Source organism: Lithobates pipiens, unplaced genomic scaffold, assembly GCF_037356315.1.
Source record: "Lithobates pipiens isolate NorthernLeopardFrog02 unplaced genomic scaffold, aLitPip1_a1.2 Scaffold_19, whole genome shotgun sequence".
Classification (NCBI taxonomy): domain Eukaryota; kingdom Metazoa; phylum Chordata; class Amphibia; order Anura; family Ranidae; genus Lithobates; species Lithobates pipiens.
Genome location: NW_027507764.1, coordinates 486,641,013 through 486,664,974, shown reverse-complemented (window position 1 = coordinate 486,664,974; position 23,962 = coordinate 486,641,013). Strand labels below are relative to the sequence as shown.

The 23,962-nt window shown below is 40.9% G+C and overlaps 1 protein-coding gene across 4 annotated transcripts in view; it reads right to left on the bottom strand.

The window, feature by feature from the left end:
* The window catches only part of RALYL (RALY RNA binding protein like), a 1,540,715-nt gene that overhangs the window by 18,273 nt on the left and 1,498,480 nt on the right, over positions 1–23,962 (bottom strand). For 3 of the 4 annotated variants that reach the window (XM_077492948.1, XM_077492949.1, XM_077492951.1), the window contains 2 exons: positions 11,904–12,073; positions 7,508–7,563 (listed from right to left, as the gene is read on the bottom strand). In XM_077492948.1, coding sequence (XP_077349074.1) covers positions 7,522–7,563; positions 11,904–12,073 — 212 coding nt within the window. In that variant the 3' untranslated portion in view covers positions 7,508–7,521. The remainder of the gene's footprint in view (positions 1–7,507; positions 7,564–11,903; positions 12,074–23,962) is intronic. The other variant, XM_077492950.1, reaches the window with a different exon arrangement.

Sequence of the window (23,962 nt, the reverse complement as noted above, 5' to 3'; positions counted from 1 at the left end):
CCGCCCCATTGTCACTATATAAGTGGCCGCGCAGCGCGGCTCTGCCATTCCGGCCTGAGAGAGCGACGTGTCAACATCTCCTGGAGAAGAAGAAGAAGAAGATGAAGAAGAAGAAGAAGAACGGAAGGCGGCGGCGACGACAGCGGCGACAGAAGACCGGACCACCGCCTGTAAAAGAGCTATAAGAAGGCGCGGTGGCCCGGCAGAAGAACCGAAGAGGGGGACAAGACCCCCGAAGTCGGGAGAAGAGGCCGGCGGCGGGGAGGAAGAAAGCCGGACTCCTCCGCTAGCAAAAGAGCTACAAGAAGATAGCGGAGGAGTCCGGCGAGAAGACCCCCGAAGACGGAAGACCCCCGGAGCTGTGCAATAAAATATTTTATCTCGTGTGTTGTGTTTTTTTTGGGTACTTTTATTTTACAGGTGAATGGGTAGGGGTACATTGTACCCCATACTCATTCACATAGGGTGGGGGGCCGGTATCCGGGGGCCCCCTTATTAAAGGGGGCTCCTGGATTCCGATAAGCCCCCCGCCCGCAGACCCCGACAACCAACGGCCAGGGTTGTCGGGAAGAGGCCCTTGTCCTCATCAACATGGGGGCAAGGTGCTTTGGGGTGGGGGGGCCGCGCGGCCCCCCCTTCCCCAAGGCACCCCCCATGTTGAGGGCACGCGGCCTGGTACGGCTCAGAAGGGGGGGCGCGCTCGCTCGCCCCCCTTTCCTGGCCGGCCGGGTAGCGTGCTCGGACAAGGGTCTGTTGTGGACTTTGGGGGGACCCCCACGCCGATTTTTTTCGGCGTTGGGTTCCCCTTTAAGTTCATTCCAGGCGGCGGAGCCCGCGACGTCTCCGTCGCGGGCCCCGCCTACCTGGAGACGCGCTCGAAATGAGCAGACTTTTCTCCGGGCGGGAACAGTCCGCTCATTTCGAAAGTACAGCGGACTGGCCCACACACGGGCGGACTGTCCGCTCAAACCAAGTTTCAGCGGACAGTTTTTCTGAATTTCCGAAAAACTTTGTTCGTCAAACTGTCCGCTGAAACTGTCCGCTGAAAGCCCACACACGAGCGGACTGTCCGCTCAAACACTGTTCAGCGAACAAAGTTGAGCGAACAGTCCCCGCGTATGTACGCGGCCTTATCAGAAGAGTTGTCCAAAAGGCAAGGACCACTTGTGAAGAGCTTCAGAAAGACCTGGAATTAGCAGGTACAGTTGAGAAAACAATAAGTAATTCACTCAACTGCCATGGCCTGTATGCACGATCACCATGCAGGACTCCATTGTTGAAGAAAAAGCATGATGAAGCTCGTTTAAAGTTTGGTGCACAACATTAAGGCCCCTTTTTACACTGGGGCATTTTTTAGGCGCTTTAGCGTTAAAAAAAACGCCTGTAAAGCACTTGAAAGAAGCCTTATTTGCAATCCCAATGTGAAAGCCCGAGTGCTTTCACACTGAGATCCCTTTCACACTGAGGCATTTTTCAGGCGCTTTCGCTTTAAAAAAAGCCCCTGTAAAGCGCTTGAAAGAAGCCGCAACTGCAATCCCAATGTAAAAGCCCGAGTGCTTTCACACTGAGGCGCTGCGCTGGCAGGGCGTCAAAAAAAGTCCTGCAAGCAGCTTCTTTGCAGCGCTTTTGGAGCGGTGAATACACCGCTCCTAAAGTGCCCCTTCCCATTGAAATCAATGGGAAGCGCCTGCAAAATGCCTGAAAAGCATCTGAAAAGCACCCGAAAAGCGTGTTTGGCAGCAGAGCTTTGTGGGCACTTTTAACCCTTTATTTGGCCACTAGCAGGGGTTAAAAACGCCCAAATAGCGCTTGAAAAAGCTGGTAAAGCGCTCCTAGTTTAAGCGAAGCTTTACGAGTGTTTTTCGGGCGTTGACATTGTGAAAGGGCTCTTAAAGCACTTGGGCTTTCACATTGGGATTGCAGATGAGGCTTCTTTCAAGTGCTTTACAGGTGCTTTTTTTTAACGGTAAAGTGCCTGAAAAACGCCAGAAAAATGCCCCAGTGTCAAAGGGGTCTTAGACATGCCTGTAAAAAACTGGCAGAAAATAGTCTGGTCAGATGATACTCAAATTTAACTCTGTGGATGCCATAATACACACCATGTTTGGAGGTCACTTCACATTGCCCCAAAAACACCATCCCAACAGTGAAGTTTGGAGGTGGGAACATCATGGCGTGGGGCTGTTTTTCAGCATGTGGTACTGACTAACTACATGTCATTGAAGGAAGAATGACTGGAAAAATGGACCAAGACATTCTTAATAAAAATCTTCTGCCATCTATCAGGATGATGAAGATGAAATAAGGGTGGACTTTTCAATAATCCCAAACACAAAGCCAAGGAAACTCTCAATTGGTTTCAAAGAAAGAAAATAAAGCTGGTAGAATGGCCCAGCCAATCACCTGACTTGAATCCAATACAAAATCTATGGAAAGAACTAAAGATCAAAGTTCATAAAAGAGGCTCATGGAACCTTCAAGGTTTGAAAACTGTGTGGAAGAATGGAGCAAAATCACACCTGAGCAATGCATGCAACTAGTTTCTCCATACAGGAGGCGTCTTCAAGATGTCATTACCAACAAAGGATTTTGTACCATGTATTAAATACATTTCAGTTAGCGTGTTCAATACTTTTCCCCTGTGTTATTCCATTTTACTACACATAACTTCATTTCTGAACATATTGTTATTTATTTTTTGTATGTATGGATTGTTGTTACTGACATGTGGTGAACATTTCATGATAATAGCACCTTTAGAAATATACTGTATCTACCTAAAAAAAAATGGTGACATGTTCAATACCCATTCAATTTTATCCGCTATATACTGTAAAACAGATTACGGTAGGAGATTTCAATCCAACAGATGAGAAGAATGTTTTATCTGGCTTTGTCATCACTTTGTAAAACCATCTGGACCTTCATTACCTTTACCAACAACACAAAAAGGCTGGGTGACTACCAGAGAACTTTATGTTTATAATAATAAGGTTCTTTTAAATGCATTACTGATACAATAGCAGTCATTAAAATTAATGAATACACATTTGCTACTCAGCTTTATGACACGCATTTATCCAATTTGCTTTTGAAGACATCAACAGTTTTATGCTTTAGTAAATGACAAGGAGAACTTTTATCTGTAAAATAATGAAGTTTGCAATTTCCCCTGCTTGGCACAGGATGTGAGGGTCTCATGCTAATACTATATTTTAATGTGGACTCGAGCTTGGATTCTTCTCTCCTCTCCAATCGTTATTTTATCTTTTCAGTCTTCTATATATTTTCTTTAGCCATTATTACATAAACTTCCACCGGTATTGGACAGAAAACATAATTATTTCTTTAGCCAAAGGCTCAGTACAACTTATTTACAGTTTACAGATTTTACTTGAGACCTTTATTGTTTGGCAAATACAATGCTAACGTATAAAATTAAACTACTATTTTGTGTTTTTTTTTTTTTTTTAGATTTATTGGTGTCAATTTATTTTAAATTAGAAAAACTGTTTTAACCAATGCTGAATAAGAGCTTCCAGCACAGTGAACAAGTGCAAATTGTAAAGCTACCCTATCACAAAGTTTAAAAGCATCCTTAAAGGGGTTGTACAGGTTTGTGTTTTTTTTCACTTTTCATCGCTAAGGTGAAAAAACACCTGCTAGTGTCCAGCCTCCCAGCCCCCCGGGTTTCACTTACCTGAGCCCTGAGATTTCCAACAGCGAGAACGAGCTGTCCCTCTGCTCGGGGTTCTGGGCGCTTGATTGGATAGATTGATAGCAGTGCAGCCTTTGGCTCCCGCTGCTGTCAAATCCAATGATGCGGGAACCGGGGGGCGAGGTTGAGTCATACATTCAGTGGCTATGGACACAGAATGCTGGACTCAGGAGCGCACCCGCAAGGTAATTCCCTGGGAGAGCGCTTCTCCTAGGGGGTTATATGATGCAGGGAGGAGCCGCAAGAGCCACCTAGGGACCCCAGAAGTTGGTGTTCAGGACTACTCTGTGTAAAACGAGCTGCACAGTGGAGGTAAGTATGACATGTTTGTTATTTAAAAAAAAAGGATTTGAAGCTTAACAATTACTTTAAAGAGGAACTGCAGTCTGTTCACATAATTTGTAATAAAAACATCTTTGCCATTCTGAAGCTTCCTCCAACCACTTTGCATATTATTCTATACAGTATATACTGGGATTCTGTACTTGCCAAATATGCTTCAGAAATCTCCCTTCACTAAGGCTACTCTCACACTGGGGCCACACCGTGTAAGCATTAAAGAGCCGATCCTTTTAGCGGTGCTTTACTGGCATTTTGGCTGTGCTTTTTGGGCACTAGTGCGGTGCTTTTAACCCCCACTAGCAGCTGAAGAAAGGTTTAAAACCGCCTGTGTTGCGGCGCTCCTGAAACACTTATCAGGCACTTCAGAAGCGCTGCCCATGCATGTATACAGCACTCCTAAACAACCCCAAAGATGCTGCTTGCAGGATTTTTTCTAACATCCCACAAACGCACTGCCCCAGTGTGAAAGCACTCAGGTTTTCACACTGGGGTGGCATGGGAGGCGCTATTTTTTAGTACTTATATGCCTGAAAAATGCCTTCAGCGTGAAATGGGTCTAAGTCTGGCTGCAGCCATTTTAACTGTGGGCAGCTGAAGCCGCTGCCTGTTCACTTTCTGGAATTACACAGACACAAACCTCCAGCTCTGCATCCCTGCAGCTTTCATTGGCCCGCTTATGACTCATCTTCCATCCCTTCCTGGCAAACTCTCATAAGAGTGGGAGAGAGATTTGCATGATGTCATAAGCCTAGGCTAATGACCAGACAAGAAACAGGAAGTGGGCTGTATAAGGTATTTACTGGCAGAAAAAAAAAATGTTTTACTATCCAAAGTTAAAACAACAAGGACAGAAGCTTTAATAGATTAATAGTTGAAAAAATTACTGTAGGTCCGCTTTAATACTAAAAAAACCCACATGTGAAATTACTATATCAGAAAAGAAAGAAACTTGGGGTGCGTGTTATACACCGGCACGTGTTATACGCTGATAAATACGGTGTATATATATATATATATATATATATATATATATATATATATATATATATATATATATATATAATGTAAATCCTTTCTTGGTGCCTGCACCGTTGACCTGTGTTTAACCTGAAGCTTTCACCATTTCCTCTCTCTGACCTCAAGCCAGTGAAGGAGAGTGTAATGAGGTAAGGTCAGAGGGAGGAACCAGTGAGAATTACATAGTAACATAGTAGGTAAGGTTGAATAAAGTCAACAGTCCATCCAGTTCAACCTGTTGGTGTGTGTGTATGTTTGTGTAGATAAGCATTTCCCATATCCCCATATATTGTGTTTGCTAAGATGCACATCCAAGAGTCTTTTAAAACTATCAATACTTCCTTCTGACACCACCAGTTGTGGAAGAGAGTTCCACATCCTTACCGCCCTGACAGTGAACACCCCCCCTATGCAGTCTAAGGTTAAACCGCTTCTCTTCCTGTCTCCTTGTGTGGCCCCGTGTCTTCTTACACTCCCTGGGACTGCAAAGTTTCATACTTATGCTGGGATCACCATTGAGATATTTGTATATTACTATCATATCTCCTCACAAGCGTCTCTTCTCCAGGGAGAATAAATGTAATGCTTGTAGTCGTTTCTCATAATTGAGGTCCTCCAGTCCCCATATTAATTTTGTTGTCTTTCTCTGGACTCTCTCCATCTCCAGCACATCCTTTCTGAGGATTAGTGACCAGAACTGGATGAAATACTCCAGATATGGCCTAACAAGTGTTTTATAAAGTGGCAGGATTATCGTTTTATCTCTGGACTATATCTCCTTTTTTTAATGCATGCTAATATTCTTCTGGCTTTGCTTGCTGCAGCTTGGCATTGCATGCTATTGTTCAGTCTGTCTTCTACTAGGACTCCCAGATCCTTCTCTATCCTGGAATCCCACAGGGTTTTTCTCTTAGTGAGTTGCAAGGGACACAGGGGATTGACAGTCCCAGACTTGTTGGTTTTACAGTGGACGTCTAGTGATCAAGGAGTTTGGTAATTGAAGCAGACGTGGACCAGACATTTTCCATGCTCAGTGGGTATCAGCTGACAGATTCCTCGCTGAACAAGCGGACTCCAACAAAGCCTGCCCAGTGTGTAAGGGGCCTAAGGGGGCAACTGAGTGTGTGCGCAGATGCAATTAGAGTGTGTTGTGGCCTGCATTGACCAGACTGTTGTCAGAGGTAAATGTACAGTAGTCTATGCAAAAACAGGCTGTGGGTCTGAGCAGTCCAAAGGTAGGCTGAAAGCAAACCGTCTGAAAAATATAATTTTTGTTTACCGTATATACTCGAGTATAAGCCGAGATTTTCAGCCTCTTTTTTGAGGCTGAAAGTGCCCCCCTCGGCTTATACTCGAGTCATCGCTGTCTGTCTGCCCGATCAGCGTGTCGAGCAGACAGACAGCGGCCATTCTAGGATTCAAAAGCAGCGCCTCCGTCTCCGCCTTCGCCTGTGATAGGCGGAACACTGAATTTCCCAGCAGTCTGTGTTCCGCCTATCACGGACGTCCTCTCATCCTCGTCCGTAGTATGAGGATGAGCGGACGTCCATGATAGGCGGACCACTGACTGCTGGGAAATTGAGTGTTCCGCCTATCACGGACATCCGATAGGCGGAACACTCAATTTCCCAGCAGTCAGTGGGAAATTGAGTGTTCCGCCTATCACCGACGGAGGCGCGGCTTTTGAATCCTAGAATGGCCACCGACGAAGAGCTGCGGGACGGGCCGGGACGCAGGCCGGGACGGGACGCAGGCCGGGACGGGACGCAGGCCGGGACGGGACGCAGGCCGGGACGGACACAGGCTGGACGGACACAGGCAGGCTGGACACAGGTAGGCTGCACGGACACACACACACACACACACACACACACACACACACACACACACACACACACACACACACGGATGCATGCACACACAGGGATGGATGGACACACACGGATGCATGGACACACACACACACACACACACACACACACACACACACACACGGATGCATGCACACACACAGGGATGGATGGACACACACACACACGGATGCATGGACACACACGGATGCATGGACACACACACACACACACGGATGCATGGACACACACACACACGGATGCATGGACACACACAGGGATGGACGACACACAGGGATGGACAGGCATGTCTCACCCTCGGCTTATACACGAGTCAATAATTTTTTCCAGTTTTTTGGGGGTAAATTGGGGACCTCGGCTTATATTCGGGTCGGCCTATACTCGAGTATATACGGTATTAATAAAAGTGGGCAGAAAGCCACGAATGCAAGTTGGTGAGTGGACTCAGTCCTTGAAGCTCTACATTTGGGTCTAAAATTCCACACTACTTTTAATCATGCGGATGCATGATACAGCATACTATATGTTAAAGATCAAATTGTCATTTTTAAAGACTTACCAGAAGATATACTTTTAGTTACTTGTATCTTCAATATCTGATACATGATTTTCCATCTAAAATCAAAAGATTAAAACATTGTGAAATTCTGAGCTTGGACCATGATTCCTATGGCTATTAGAGCCGCGAGGCATACAAAAAAGAGCTTAACTATATCCCGGCTTTTGTATTTTTTCAAAGAAAGAAGTTAGAAGAAATTATTATTTTCCCCTCTTCATTAAGCTTTCTGCTTAAAATATACTAAAAGTTCAGTGTTGGGTGAAGAATGATGTATTCAGTAAAACACAGCAGTACAAAAAGCGCCTCCATGAAGTGCAAAGTGCAGTAGCTTATATCAAATAATCAGAATTCACGTCGTATCTCTTCAAATTACACATTAGTATCCAGCTTAACTGACCTGAAATCAGCTGCAATGGGTTATCACACTCTGTGTATCTGCATATAAACTGCTTGCATTATCACTTTTTTCTGTTTAGTGCTGTCAAGTCTATGCCATTAGGTCAGTGTTTCTTAAGTTCAGTCCTCAAGACACTCCAACAGGTCATGTTTTCAGGATTTCCCTCAGATGTGATAATTACTAAGACAGTGAAACTGATCAATTCACCTGGGCAAAATAATGGAAAGCCTAAAAACATGACCTGTTGGGTCATGTTTTGAGGATTCTTGACTGGAGTTGAGAAACACTGCTTAGGGGGTTTATTAAATAGTTGACTTACTGAGTCTATACTAGACAAGTAACAGGTAGCCACATCTGAGGCAGTTAAACATAATCCTTTATACCTTGAAATTTCACCATCCATAGGCCTCTTTGCGAATAGGAGGTAAACCACATTTCTTGTTTGTTATGGCTATCCAACATGTAATACTACTGTTAACGATAATGTTTATTATATAAATTAAATTAGAGACATTAAATTAGATTTCCAGGCCTTGAATTGGGTCAATTTTATCATAACATTTTTAACTTTTATCTTACAAGTATGTATTTTGGGTATAGAGAAATGTTTGCCAAATATTGAATATGTTCTTTTTTTGTACCATTATTTATATGGCACAGAATATAGGACTTTTTATGCAAAAAGTCACACTTGGAATTTTTTGCGAGACATTTTGTGTGATAAATCACATTTGAGATTTTTTTTTAAAAAGGTGCATTTGGGATTTTTTTTTAACAGTTGCTTCACAAGTCACATATTTAATTTCAAATACTTCAACTGAACTGTTATTTGGAGCATTAAAAAAAAAAAAACAGGTTTCTGTATGTCATTAGTTTAACTGGCCCATAGTTGTTAGAGCTAAATGGAATATATACATACACTGATAACAGAATCGGGCGGCACAGTGGTGTAGTGGTTAGCACTCTCGCCTAGCAGTACGATTGGTTCAAATCCCAACCACGACACTACCTGCCTGGAGTTTGCATGTTCTCCCTGTGCCTGCGTGGGTTTCCTCTGGGTACTCCAGTTTCCTCCCACACTCCAAAGACATGCAGGTAGGTTAATTGGCTTCTGTCCAAAATTGACCCTAGTATATGAGTGGGGACCTTGGATCGTGGGCTCCTTGAGGGTAGGGACTGATGTGAGTGTGCAATGTACAGGGATAGGGACAATTGTAGACACTTACTCAGGTTGGACTGGTGTCTTTATTTAACTATGTAACTATGTAACCCTTAATCATATATCCTTTATTAAATACCTCTTAAGTGCCTGACCTGTACAGTCATATATTCTACTAGAGGATGTGGATGCATATCCATTGCTGTGATTGGTATCACTCTTATTTCTGGCATTGTCAGAGCAACTCAGGAGACTGGATCTTCCCGGGTTACCCAGACTTAAGTTTAGATTATTACATATGTTATGGAGGTGACGGAAAGGTGAGCAGACCACTAAGTCTGCCCCCCACCCCATACCCCCCCATCTGTTGTCGTAAATAGGAAGAGGAAGGAAAGGAAAGAATAAAGAAGAAGAGGAAAAAAAAAGAAAAAAGGAGGGGGGTGAATATGAGGGCCTGTTAGGTAAGGGGTGGGAAATTCTCCGGCTACCCTCTCCACCCATCACCAAACGCACAACCTGGGATCCCCAGACCAGAACGCTTTCGGGTTATAGCAAAAGGTGTAAGAAGAGTAGAAGGTCATGGATTAAGTGTTGTCTTGTATCAGTTCCTGGTATTGCTGAGACGTTCAAAACTGCAGCTTTTTTTTATCTTTTTTTTATGTTGGCAACAAAACATTACATGTATTAACCATACTGTATACAATTTCCAGAATACAATTCCTTTCACAATACTAGCCCTTTAAGCCTGTTGAAAGACAAATTGCCAGAAAGATCTTATCAGTCTGTATAGTCTGATCCAATACAAGCACCTGAACAAGCGCATGTTCATGATTTTGCTAATAGAATTGTGCATGGCCATGAGCTAGAGCATTTATGTGCTTGTTTAGCGAACATGCCTGCACGCTTACGGTGGTACCAAATTGCCTATTTTAACTGTAGCTGCCACCCACACACACTCTCGCCACATCACTGAGGTCAGCCTTCGAATGTGGTGCTGGATAATGCACATGTGTGTTTTGTACCAGAAGTATATCCAGTATGTGCGCAGGTGTTTGTGCTCCATAGTGCACTCCCAGCACAGAGGACTGGCTCCTGATCACATGATCATTGTGATAGTCTGTTATCGGATATCACAGTGATCATTGCCTGAAAAACCTAGCCCTCGGCTCTTTCTCCTCTTGAATGTATATTTTTACCTTGCTAGAGGGGAGGAATTTAAAACATAAAAAAAGGCTGTATCAAAAAAAAAGATAAAATAGATCAATGCTTGATCTAGATTAGTGTTAGCATCAGTATTAGGGGCACTATAATACTAGTAGCTACAGGGATATAAGCAATCTTTCTGGTGAGTGGGTTACTCGCTTGGTACCGCCACCATTCACAAAACCCCTTGTATTTATTTCAGTGAATACAAGGCATCCACTAATTTGATGAGATGGAGAAAATGACATCAGTGTTCTGCTTCTTTAGCACTTTGAATCAGAGAATGCGTTGTATTCATAAAAAAAAAATACAAGGGGCTTTGTAAATGGTGGTAGTGCCAAGTGAGCAACCCACTGTGGTTACTGTGCAGAAGGTAAGACACTTGGCACAGACACCAGAAGATTGCTGCTATCACCATAGTAGTGCAGGCTACTACAGTGATTTGCAGTGTCCACAGCAATCTCTAAGGTATAATATGAGCTGGAACAATGTAACTGTACAATAAAAATCATACTTAAACTTCAGATGTAAGGTAAAGTAATGGTAAAAAAAAGTATTATAGGTTTAACGAATCACTTATCACAAATGTAATCTTCCAAAAAGCTGGGGTCATGACAGGGGTGTGTATCCTTTACCAACATAATTTGTGCCGAACGCAGTGTTAATTTTGTCAACTAAAACATTTTAGTCGACTAAATGAATACTATTTTAGTCAAATAAAATACAACCAAAACTAAAACAATTGAGATGAATAAAAATGAACACTGGTCTGTAGTGCGTGTTCATGCCTCAATACCTTAAATAATATATGAGATTTTTCACTCCAGCAGTATTTAATGAGTTTGGAAATTGTAGAGAAATGTTAACTAATGCATTACAAGTTAATTACACCCATTATATTTTGGATGACTAAAATGAGTTTAATGCCGCGTACACACGACCGGACTTTTCAACGGACTAGATTCTTCCAGGCGGACATTCGGCAGAGGTCCAACAGACTTTCTGAATGAAACAGACTTGGCCACACACGACTGGACTAAGTCCGTTCGAAAGTCCGTTCGTTTTGAACATGATGACGTAAATGGGACTAAACAAGGAAGTTCAATAGCCAGTAGCCAATAGATAACCTTGCGTCGTATTTAGTCTGTCAGACTAGCACACAGATGAGCGGCTTTCCAGATTTCTAGTCCGTCGGATAGATTTGAAACATGTTTTATTTCTAGGTCCATCAGACTTTTGGGAAAAAAGTCAGCTGGAGCACACACATGATCGAATTGTCCAACGGATTCCAGTCTGCCGGAAAGTCTGATCATGTGTACGTGGCATTAGTCTACAAAAATGTGCTGGAAATTTTATTCGACTAAAATGTACTGGAGATTTATTCAGCTAAATATGACTAAAACTAAAAAAATTGCAGAAGACTAAAATGGGACTAAAACTAAAATGCCATTTTAGTCCTAAGACTAAAACTAAATTGAAATTTGCTGCCAAAATGAACACTGGCTGAAAGATGACCTCTTTCTCATATCAGAAAGTTGGAAGGTGTGTCTATGTAGTGTATGAGAGCTCCTATCGGATTCTCTGGGAAATGCTACAGTTGCCAAAAAGACAATCTATGCCAAATAAAAATTACATACCAATTCATTGCTCCCATCTTCATCAAAATCTTCTTCTATTCCATCTGTCATCTCTTCTCCATCAGCATCATGTCCTCCTTCAACATGTTCTTCAATAGAATTCTCAGCTGTTTCCGACTTACATTCTTCTTGAGCCAAATCAGAATGATCTTCCAGCTGCTTTTTCTGACCTGTAGTAAAAAGGAAAATGAATGTGTTCAAAGTATAATGCCTTTTTTTTTTTCCTAAGCCTTCATGGTTTAGTAAGTATGCTTCTGCTGAAGCAATGAAGATAGCAAAAATACATTAGGGTTATATAAAGTGACCATGGCCCCAAGATTAAATTGCCTGAAAAGATTTGCCTGTGAATAGAGTACCGAATGCCGAAATCTTCCTTTGAAATCTGCTGAGAAACCGACACTTACATGAGAGTTGAATTCCTGACCCCCCTGGTACATAAAGTGTTTCCACCCACCGACCTCCATGTACCTACAGGACACTGCTATGACAAAAGTACCACAAAGCACAGTAGGTAACACAGAAAACTGACACTCCTGGAAGTGTCAGTTTCTCAGCAGCTTTGAGGGGAAGAATTTTCTCAAACATAACAAAAATTCATCAGCGCATACAAATGAAACAGATGATATGTACAAATCAATTTTGAGCCAATCTATATTGGTGACAGGTTTGCATTGCTTTGCTCTCCTCATTTTGGGAGTTAAAACATCTAATGTAATCCAATTATTTAACCATTTGATGACCAAGGGATGTATTTGTCCCATGTTTTAATTGCCTGTATCATCTGATTAAGAACTTAAAATACTTTTTTTTTGGTTTGAGTCAAAATATTAGTTCTTATCAACAAATGGGTCTAGCTTTTTGCCAGTTATTTCATGAAATGGCTTAGTAACAGCAACTTAAGTGTACGAACTTACCAAACTGTACGAAAAAAATTGCTTCTTTTTTTTCCATAAAAAGTAACCTAAATAGTCAGATATTATTGGATCATAATTCCTCCCCCCAAAAATGTCACAAGTGTGGAAGTTTTATTTATTGTTCAAATACATTCTTAAAGGGAAAAAAATATAATTATTTTTATATTGATGACGGTAATCTTTTGGTCGTCAAAGGGCAGCAAGACGGACTTATCTTGTTTTCAGCACCCTTGAAGCCAGAGTGTGTTTTAAATCAATAAAGATATGGAACCGATACAGGGACTAAATCTGACCTTAACTGAATTTTCATATGGAAAAATTAAAAAATCGTTCAGCAGAGCGTTTGATCTTGCCATCATTAAGTCAACTACGTTCTCAAAAGCCTGTAAAATTTTGTTCAGACCTACTATATTTCAGATGCATTAAACAGGTGTCTTGTGTGCCTAGCACATGCTCATTACAATGTACACAATTTTTCCCAAACAAAAAGCAAATTCAAAGTTAGAATCTTTCCCATTCTTGTATTTTCTATCCTCTTACTTTAAACTTTCTCATCACTATGGTGAACATACTAACTGTTAGAAAAACTAATGAATGTTCTGAAATTGAAAATTTTAACAAAATTCCACTAGGGTATGGCTAGCTTAACTACTTCTACTTCTGGTACCTTTAGTTTACAAGTTTAAATCAGTATTTTTTGCTAAAAAATTACTTATAACCCCAAAGAGTATAAATTTTTTAGCAGAGACCCTAGGGAATAAAATGGCATTTGTTGCTATTTTTTATGTCACTGGTTATTTGCACAGTGGTTTTGCAAATGCAATTTTTTTGGAAAAAATAAATTTTAAAGAAAAATGATGTTACACTGAGTAAATAGATATCTAACATGTCACCTAACATGCAAAGAATAATAATAATAATAATAATAATAATAATAATAATAATAATAATAGTAATACTAAATAAAAAAAACACAATATATACGCCATTTTTTATTTTTTTTGCAAAATGTGAAAGATGATGTTACGCCAAGTAAATAGATACCTAACAAGTCACCTGACATGTAAAGAATAAAAAAAAACAAAAAAAAACAAAACACAATATATACCCCAATTTTATTAGGTATGGCATAGAGGGATGGGATTCTTTACCTTTAAAAGCAAAAGATCCCCAAAAAAATGTTTTTGATCTTTTGCTTTAAAAAAAAAAAAGGTTTACTTCCAGTCTGGACCAAAAGTGACATCATGGCATTGCTCCGGTTCTCCAGGGCCATAGAGGCAATCAAAAAGAATCTATTCTTTAATTCACTTCTGGAACTAGCTGGATTGTTTCTCAGGTGAGCTGGTGGAAAAAAACAGTAAGCCCGAGAAACACCGGCGAGCCACTTGGAACGCTTTCATAAGAAAGCCAGCTACTGGCTTTAGAAAACTATACTGAGGTTATGGCTGATATTTTCAGCCATAATGCCGGTAAAACCACTCGAAAACTGCAACGTATATCTATACGTATTGCGGTGTTGAAGTGGTTACGTAGACAGGCCATGCTTTAATGTGTTGATATCTATTTGATAAATATATCATAAGATATTTTTAATAAAACGTAAATCCAATAGAATAGCCTATGCTTCAAGTATACATTTTATAGCAATATTGCACTTGAATATTAGTGTCACTATATACTGCTTATAGAGGAAGTAAACACTGCCTCTTTTTTTTCTCTTTTTGCTGACCTGCAAAGTAAAGACATATTGCACAAGTATGCATCGCATACTAGCACATTATGTGAAATTTACCTGCAAACAAAGCCCTCGTTGTCACCGTTGGAGGCCGCATCCATCTTCAGCCATCTTCCTTCAGGGTCCACAGACTCCTGATGTGTGACTGGTCAGTGCAGTGCTCGTGGAAGCCACCAGTCAGGGCAGAGGGCTCTGAAGAAACAGCACGGGTGACCGTTCCTTCAGAGCAAATGTGCTGATGACGTCATCGGCAGCGTTTACAGTGTATATATATATAATAAACAGTGCAAGTTTAGGAGACAGTTACAGTGCCTATAGGTAAGTCTTATTATAGACTTATTACTACTTCTTTAACCTCCCTAGCGGTAATCCCGAGTCTGGCTCGGGTTGGGATTTTACTAACACAAGCGGTAACCCCGAGCCAGACTCGGGATCGCATCGCTGGATGCAGGGGAGGACACAGGGAGAGTTACTTACCTTGTCCCCTGGATCCAGCGATGTCCTCCGCGCTGTGTGATCAAGCTGTCCTTCGCTCAATTCACACAGTGCCGAATGCCGCCAAGCTCCGTTCCCTGCGATGTTACAGCGCACGGGAGCGGAGATTGGCGCCAAATTCAAAAAAGTAAAAAGACACAAAACACACACAGCACTACAGATTACAGTACTGTATTAAAAAAAATACACACCCCTTTGTCCCTAGTGGTTTGTGCAGTGCCCTGCATGCACTTTTATATTATAAATACTGTTTTTTCTGCCTGAAATTTGGAGATTGTCTATAGCAACCAGAATGTGTCCCTTTTTCAGTGTTTTAGGATTTGATTACATTATTGAATAATTTTTATTATTCTTTATTATATTAGAAACTTTATCATACCCGGGATGTCTGCTAGACTCTGGTTTGAACAGATTTAAGTGAATTATTCCTAAGAATTACAGGACTACAATATAAAATGCCAAATTTCCTTGCAAAATAATTGTACCGCTTTCAGCACCTAAAAGCAGAATGAATCATACCTCCAGGGAGGTTAAATACCAACAGAACTAAATGCAGAAGGACAAGTGGACTGTTTTAGCACCACACCACAGTAGCCATCATCTACAGAACTACAGATATTCACAATTACATTGCAATCCCAATGATTTGCCACTGGGACATAAAGTGAAGGAAATGTCTCTAAAGGGGATAAAGCTATATAAAAAAAACTTACAGAGGAGCTTACTTTTCCCCACTCTGTGTGTGCAAAGTTTCCATGGTGTATAGATAGCAGTTGACTGAATAAACTGGAACTCCAGTTAAATCTTTTTTATTCTACATTTAACTGAGTTTGGAATGATTAGAATTTCTGCCCTCATCTGTGCACCCATTGTGGAGATTTCATCTTACTTTCTATACTTGAGACCCAAACAGAAGTTGGAGGAAATCTTGGAAGGAAATCCTACCTACCTTACCCTCACCTTATTGTGGTAATAATTGTAAAGTTTTAGATTCCCATTCACTTTCAGTCCTCGGTATAATGGTCACCAAGGCAGAGAGCAATGTGAATTCCCACAGATACCTGAATAATTCTGGCTATAGTGATAACATTTGTGTTTCATATCACTTTCCATCCAATTGACAGTCATCACTAAGACACTTAGCCCTTATACACACAGTCAGACATTCCGAGGGAAAATGTCCGATCGGACCATGTTGTGGGATAATCTGACCATGTGTGGGCTCCTTCAGACTTTTTCCGTCGGAATGTCTGACAACATGATCCGTTCGTTTGTAGAGAATTACGATCGGACAAAGTGCCACGCATGCTCAGATCAAATTACGAGACAAAAGCTATTGGCTACTAGCCTGAATGTAGTCCCATCGTAACGAACGAACCTCATCGCGTTTAGAACGATCGGATTTTCCGACAACTTTGTCCAACCGTGTGTATGCAACACCAGTTTCGGACAAAATCAGTCGGAAAAAATCCGACAGATTTTGTGGTCGGAATGTCCGACCGTGTGTACAAGGGCTTAGAGAGTGAATCTAACACTTCCACATTTACTCAAAACTACAACAAAAAATAGCCTAAGTTCTGATTTCATATCCCCTGTTGCCTGCAAATGTTCTTCCAAATTTGAAAATTGCATATAGCAGTGACCTCTAAAGTGCTACAGTAGTTCATACACAAGCCTTTGTTGACACTGTTGGGTCAGGTACTGCATGCTATGTGTCGATGCTCTTCGGCACCGCCACACACTAAGGCACTGTACCTAGGCTGTATTGCGCTGCAATGCACAGGAACACACACACATTTCCTAAAGGAGGAGAGGTGCAGTTTTGGCCTTTCTAGGTTTTTCTGGCAGCACATTCAAAATAAATGGGCTGCTGTAATATAGTGCACGATATTGAGTGACATAATGCTCATCAACATACGTGAAGTGTGAACCTAGCCTTATGCAAGCCAATCAGGTTCAGGCAAAATATAAAAATGTTCCACTTGAAATCTTGTTATCTGAAGTAAATACAGGCAGGGGAATATATAGGTTTAGTCTACAGGAAATGAAAAAAATAATTAGATTGACTTAAGACACCTTTCAATGACTGATGTCATAAATGTTTATTTAAACAGCATAGTGGATGCTTTTGTTGATTAGTCATTTGATGGTTGCATTCACTGTCTAACAAGGTGGAAGTAAATGTCAAAACAGCTACCAAATATAATGCAATTAGGCTAATACAGCACAAAAAACCCCACAATTGATTGGTTGTTACTGAAAACATAAATATGTAAAATAAATTAGAGAATACAATTCCTGTGAAGTCTTCACATTTCTAAATTTGTGTGCCTGAGATAAATAATTCAGTGATGCCAGCGGCACTGCGATACAGAGAAAGAAGAGGCTTTTCAAACTCAGTCTTTGAATGCTCAGTAAAGCTTTAGAGACCAGTCTAGCAACCCATGCAAAGTATGTTCAGCAAAGACCAATTCAGCGAAAGAAACTTTAACATAAGCATATTTGGATATTGTCATACTTTGAAGCTCTTCTTCTTCTAAACTTTATTCACAGAGTTTAGAAAGTTTTGATTGCATTTCATTATGTGAACCTTGTGTTTGCTGATGCTAGGCAAAGTAACTGGTTCTCTTTATAGTACCTAGATAAGATTTCTGATCATACCTTACCTGTGCTCCCCACAGCCCTGATCTGCCACTAAAGCCTCAAGAAATATGCAATAATTGGGTTATGAGGGGACATGTAATAGTACTGCAATTAGTATATGATTGGCCAGGCAGGTTAAGCAAGTGTCCTGGGGTGAACATGGGTAGCTCTGAGTATGCCTCTACTTTCTTAGAAGTTTGGCAGAATTGAAGGCCAAGTTCCTTAAAGCCCAACTCCAGGCTTGCAGCTCCTTTATGGATTTGTTGCCCCAACCCCTCACATAACATGTAAAAACAAAGTTTTTTTCTAGGGGGTTAAATTGGAAAAATTTACTTACCCTCTACCTTGGTCCTGCTGTAGCTGGTGCTCCTCTTGTTGCTGGAATTTAGGCGGGTTCCAAAGCAATCACTTCCATTGCAGGACCGCTGGTCTGCATTGTACTTGGAGACTTCAGAAACTAGACAGCCATACAAGTGGAAATGAGGAGCAACTTTGGGGGACCAGTCTCCCAGAGTGGATGAAGCCTATAGGACCACAGATTAAGGAAAGTACTGCACTCCGCTAGACCAAACCAGCAGTTTATACACTGTATATGGGGATGAGGAACCACAAAGATTTTATTTAAAGTTCTACTTTAATGTGCCACCTATAAAGTGGCCCTGTTACTTTGCCTATTATGGCCAAATTATAGATTCACTTAACTTCTTTGTCAAACTATTATGTTACATGGGGTATATGCAGAGTATAAAAGGGAAATGTATCTGTGTATTGTACTTTTGTTGTATTATTTTTATTAATTTTAGTTCATATGTTTGCCTTGTGCTATACAGTATTATCAGTTGACACCATCTGCTGTCTTTTGTTTTTAGTTTTGTGAAAGAACTATTGGGAACAAAATTGCTTATAATAGATCTTAACGATTAGTTGCCACACTCATGCTGAAAGCTAAAATTACATTTTCAGTAGAAATGCCCGCACTTGTCAGCTGATACGGAAGAAGTGTTAGTTGAAGAAAGGCAGATTGGCAGTCTCCAGCATGGGTTGATGCTTACTGGTGGCCCCAGAAGCAGATAGAGTGAAAAGTATTGCCATCCTCCTTCTCTAAATATCACACTGGAGAAGGCGGTAGATCATATGCAGATGTGTAATTTTTTTCTGGTTACACATTTTCTAAATATAAGTTTTTACAATATTCTTCCCCTTCTCGTTGTTTTGAGCTGATTTTTAACTAAATATGGCCTTTCCAACCAGCTACAAACTTTAACTCATTAAACATAAGGATGGATACCAGTGTGTGGTTGTAAATGGGGTTTACTCGGGAACAGACAGCAGTCACTAGTGGTATACCACAAGTCTCTGTACTGGGTCCTGTTCTATTTAATCTCTATGGAAGTGATATAACTAAAGGGTTGTTGGGTAAGGTATGTTTTTTTGCTGATGAAAGGGGTGGTTTCCCTGGATGTGTCTGTAACACGGAACATGATTTGGCATTGCTGGAAGATTGGTCAAAGCAGTGGAAACTGCAGTTCAATGTTTCTAAAGGAAAAATAATGCACCTAGGGAAAAATAATCCCTACAACATTGGGGGTACAGTGTTGGCCAGCACTACAACGGAAAAAGATTTGGAGGTACTTATTTCAGATGATTGCAAAATGAGCAAACAGTATGACCAGTCAGTGGGAAAGGGAATAGAATTCTAGGATGCATTACTAGAGGGATCACCAGCAGGAGTAAGAAGCTCCTGATTCCCCTATATAGATCTTTAACAAGACCTAATTTAGAATACTGTGTCCAGTTCTGGATACTTCACATGCAAAAAGATATTGATAAAATAGTCCAGAGACGGGTAACAAAAATGGTGAAATGTCTGAGGGATAAAACATATCAAGAGCAATTTCAGGAACTTACGTACAGCCTAGAATAAAGAAGGGATAGGGGAGACATGATTAACCTCCCTGGCGTTATGATTATTTCGGATTTTAGGTGCTGAAAGCAGTACCATTATTTTGCATGGAAATTTGGCGTTTTATATTGTAGGCCTGCAATTCTTAGGAATAACTCATCCCGGGTATGATAGTAGTTTGAAACACAAAATCATAAATTATAATATAATAAATAACTATAAATAATTATAACAAATAATAATATAATAATAATAAAACATATTCAATAATGTATATAGATATAATTTATTATCGCTGTTTTCTAGCTGGTCTATAACCACTTTTGACATAAAGGGACACTTTTTGGTTGCTATGGACAATCTCCAAATTCCAGGCAGAAAAAAACTGTTTTTATAATATAAAACTACATGCAGGGCACTGGACAGACCACTAGGGACAAAGAGGGTGTGTCATTTTCTTAAACAGTACTGTAATCTGTAAGATTACAGTACTGTATGTGTATTGTGTGTTTTTACTTTTTTGAATTTCTCCGCTCCCGTGTGTCGCAACATCGCAGGGAATGGAGCTTAGTGGCACTCGGGCACTGTGTGAATCGAGCAGAGGATGGCTTGCATACACAGCAGGGAGGACATCGCAGGATCCAGGGGACAAGGTAAGTAACTCACCCTGTATCCTGCAATGCGATCCCGAGTCTGGCTCGGGGTTACCGCTTATGGTACTGAAATTTCACCCCGAGCCAGACTCGGGAATGCCGCAAGGGGGGGTTAAAACCTTTAAATACATCAAGCGGGTGAGGTCAGGTTCAGGAGGGCAATTTTTTCAATATGAAACCAAAATCAAGAACACAGGGACATGACCTCGAACTAACTGGAGGAAAGTTCAAAACTAGTCGTACACACGATTGGAATTCCGGCCAGAAAAAGACCAATGAGAGCTTTTCATCGCAAAATGCGACCGTGTGTATGCTCCATTGGAATTTAGCTGCCCGAATTTCCACCAGCCAAAAATTAATAGCATGTTCTCAATTTTCCAGATGGAAAAACTTTCTATCGGAAATTCCGATCGTATGTATGCAATTCCGACACGCCAAAAATCACGCATGCTCATATTCAACTATGAAACTGGCTATTGAACTTTCTTTTTCTAGTCCCGTTGTACGTGTTGTATGTCACCGTGTCCTAAACTATCGTAATTTGGTGAAACCATGTGTAGGCAAGACAGCTTGAGCGGAATTCCATCAGAATTCCATCGGGAAAATCATCAGAGCTTTTTCCGACAAGAACTCTGATCGTGTGTAATGCAGCATTAGAAAGTAATATTTTACTGAAAGGGTAGTTGATGCTTGGAATAAACTTCCAGCAGAGGTAGTGAGACAGTCAACAGTAAATGGCATCAGACATGCTTGGAGCAAACTTAGATCTATACTCAGACAAAAATGTTAATGAAAAAAACAAGAAAATGTATAATAAAAAATAAAGGGGGGGGGGGCAGACTGGATGAACTTTTTTGTGCCGTCACTTTTCTGTTTCTATGTTTCAGCTTCTCTGCATCATTAGCAAAGTTGACATGGTAAGGCACTACAGTGAAATAACCAATATTTGTAGTTAGCATTGCTGACTTACTATTTTATGCTGGTAATGACTGTTGAACTAGTTATTTTACCACTGGGCTATACCAGGGGAGCTACAAATACAATACAGAACCATTCAAATGAAAAGTCATCTATTTCACAGAGCACAGAATAAAACACTTGTGGTTGTTTTTCTAAAGATGTAGTGACTGTTCACTGCACTCAGTATATAAGCTTAAATCGATTGAGACAGTAAGTGTGGCGCTGTTCTAAAAGACAATGGGGGTTATTTACTAAAGGAAAATCCACTTTGCACTGCAAGTGCACTTGAAAGTGCACTTAACGTGCACTTGCAAGTAAATTCGCTGTAGATCCGAGGGGGACATACAAGGAAAATAAAAACCAGCATTTTAGCTTGCACATGATTGGATGATGAACTCAGCAGAGCTTCCCCTCATTTCAGATCTACCCCTTATATTTAGAGTGACTGCACTTCCAAGTGCACTTTCAGTGCAAAGTGGATTTGCCTTTTGTAAATAACCCCCAATGTTATACCAGAAATCTGAGTGCTCCAATGATGCACTCTAACCAGTGATTTTAGAGACAGAGTGTGCAATCTTATTTAAAGTGACTGGTGCTTTGGCAAACAATTAAATAATCACACAGGTTTGTTTTTTTTTACAAAAGGAAAATCCACTACAAGTGCAAACTACAAGTGCAAAGTGCACTTGATATTGCACTGAAAGTACACTTGGAACTGCAGTCGCTGTGGATTTGCCTTCCATAAATAACCCCCAAAGTCTTTTGCAAAAAAGTGACAGGTGGTCTTCTGGCATGTATCCTTTGTGCTGGTGCTTCATATTGTGCCCCCTAAGGTATTGCACTCACAAGAAATATTCACCCCTCGTGGGCGGGGGGGGGGGGGTTCCACTTTCACAGTGTTTGCCACTGTGCTACAGTAGCCAGATCTACTCCTTTAGTGACTGTTCTTTGCTTTGCTCATAAACAAAGAAACAAATGCAACCATCGGATGACTGTTAGGCTGCAATACAATAGAGTTTTATGTTATGATGCTCTTTAGTTTGCAGATTTTCCAGGATGGTGACAAGCAATATGTAAGAGGGTTCTCTCCGAGAATGTAGTTGGAGGGAATTATTGATAAGATGTTCAGTTGTTTTTGGTTGGTGACAGCTATCAATGCTGCAATATTGCCAGTACTCTCCGGCCACAGATCCTGGATCTGGAGTTTTTCTTTCATGAGCAAAGCAAAAAAGAGTCATTAAAGAAGTAGCTCTGGATACTGCTGCACAGAGGCAAACACTGTGAAAGTGGAAAACCCCTTAGAGGGGGGGGGGAATATTTCCGGTGAGTGCAATACCTTGGCGGGCACTACAGGGGGTCCCCAAGTTATGAACCTCCGACTTGCGAATGACTCCTACTTACAAACGGCAGCAGGCACATCGGAAAACAGCAGAAAACATTGGAAAACAATGTTTGCGCATGCGCGGCTACTTAACAGAACATCGGAAAACGACGTTTGCGTATGCGTGGCTACTTGACAGAACATCAGAAAACATCGGAAAACAGCGTATGCGCATGCGCTGCTACTTGACAGAACAATGGAAAACATTGTTTCCTACGTTCTGCGCATGCGCTCCTGACTTACAAACAAATCTGGCTTAAGAACAAACCGGCAGTCCCTAACCCGTTCGCAACTCGGGGACTGCCTAAGGAGCACCTGCACAGAGGATACACTCCAGAAGAGCACCTGTCATTTTCTTGCAAAATAATTTGTGTTTGTGATTATTTAATCGCTCATCAAAGCACCAGTCGTTTAAAATAATATTGCACACTCCGTCACATTTATGAATGATCACATTGCAATAAGCTGCATTTAGCACCAGTCACTTTATTTATTTTTTCAAATTTGCACAATAGATAGTATAGTATAAAAAAAATCACTGGTTAGAGTGTGTCATTGGAGCACTCAGATTTCTGGTATAACATTGCCTTTTAGAACAGCGCCACACCTACTGTCTCAATCCATTAAACCCTATACTCCACTTAGGTGGCTGTATTACTAGGCGCAGCAGTTCAATATATATTCAGCCATTTGCGCGGGACCACCCATAATCTTTTTTTTCAGTATATAACCAGAAGCTGTGTTCATTTTGCAAAGAAGAAAGAAAAATATTTTTTTTTTCTTGTACAAGATTGGATGACTGCAGTGAACACAGCTTTACCTTATTTACTAAGCTTGATGAACGTTTATTTTGCTAAATGAACAGTCTCTTCTACTTTTGAAAATCAACCCCAATAGGTTTTTACTCTTTACAAACTATTATCTCATTGCCCTTTCATCATAATGTTAGACTTGTAAGAGGGGTGGAAAAAGCGGAGTTACATTAAACCTCAGATGACATACACATAATGTAAGAAGTAACTTAGACGGAAGAATAATGAAATTGTGGCTGTATAAAGAAATCTAAGTTTGCACTAGGCCTGTGGACTATGTTTCTAGGGGTTTTTTCCCGCTGACATGCACGTCAGCATTTTTTCTTTCTTTGGCGAGTAAGTGCTTTGAAACCACCATTGGAGAATGAGGGCATTCCCAATTTCAACAAAAACGCTGAAATACACCTGTCTAACTTTTCAAAAAGTATTTTGCATGTTGAAGTAAGAGCAATAAAGTTGATAAGGCTTTGTCACAGTTAAGGTTAAGTGTTACTATATAGAGTTAGATTCAGCCTAAATGTTAGGTTATGGTTAGGGGTCAGGTAACTTTGCATTTTGCTGTG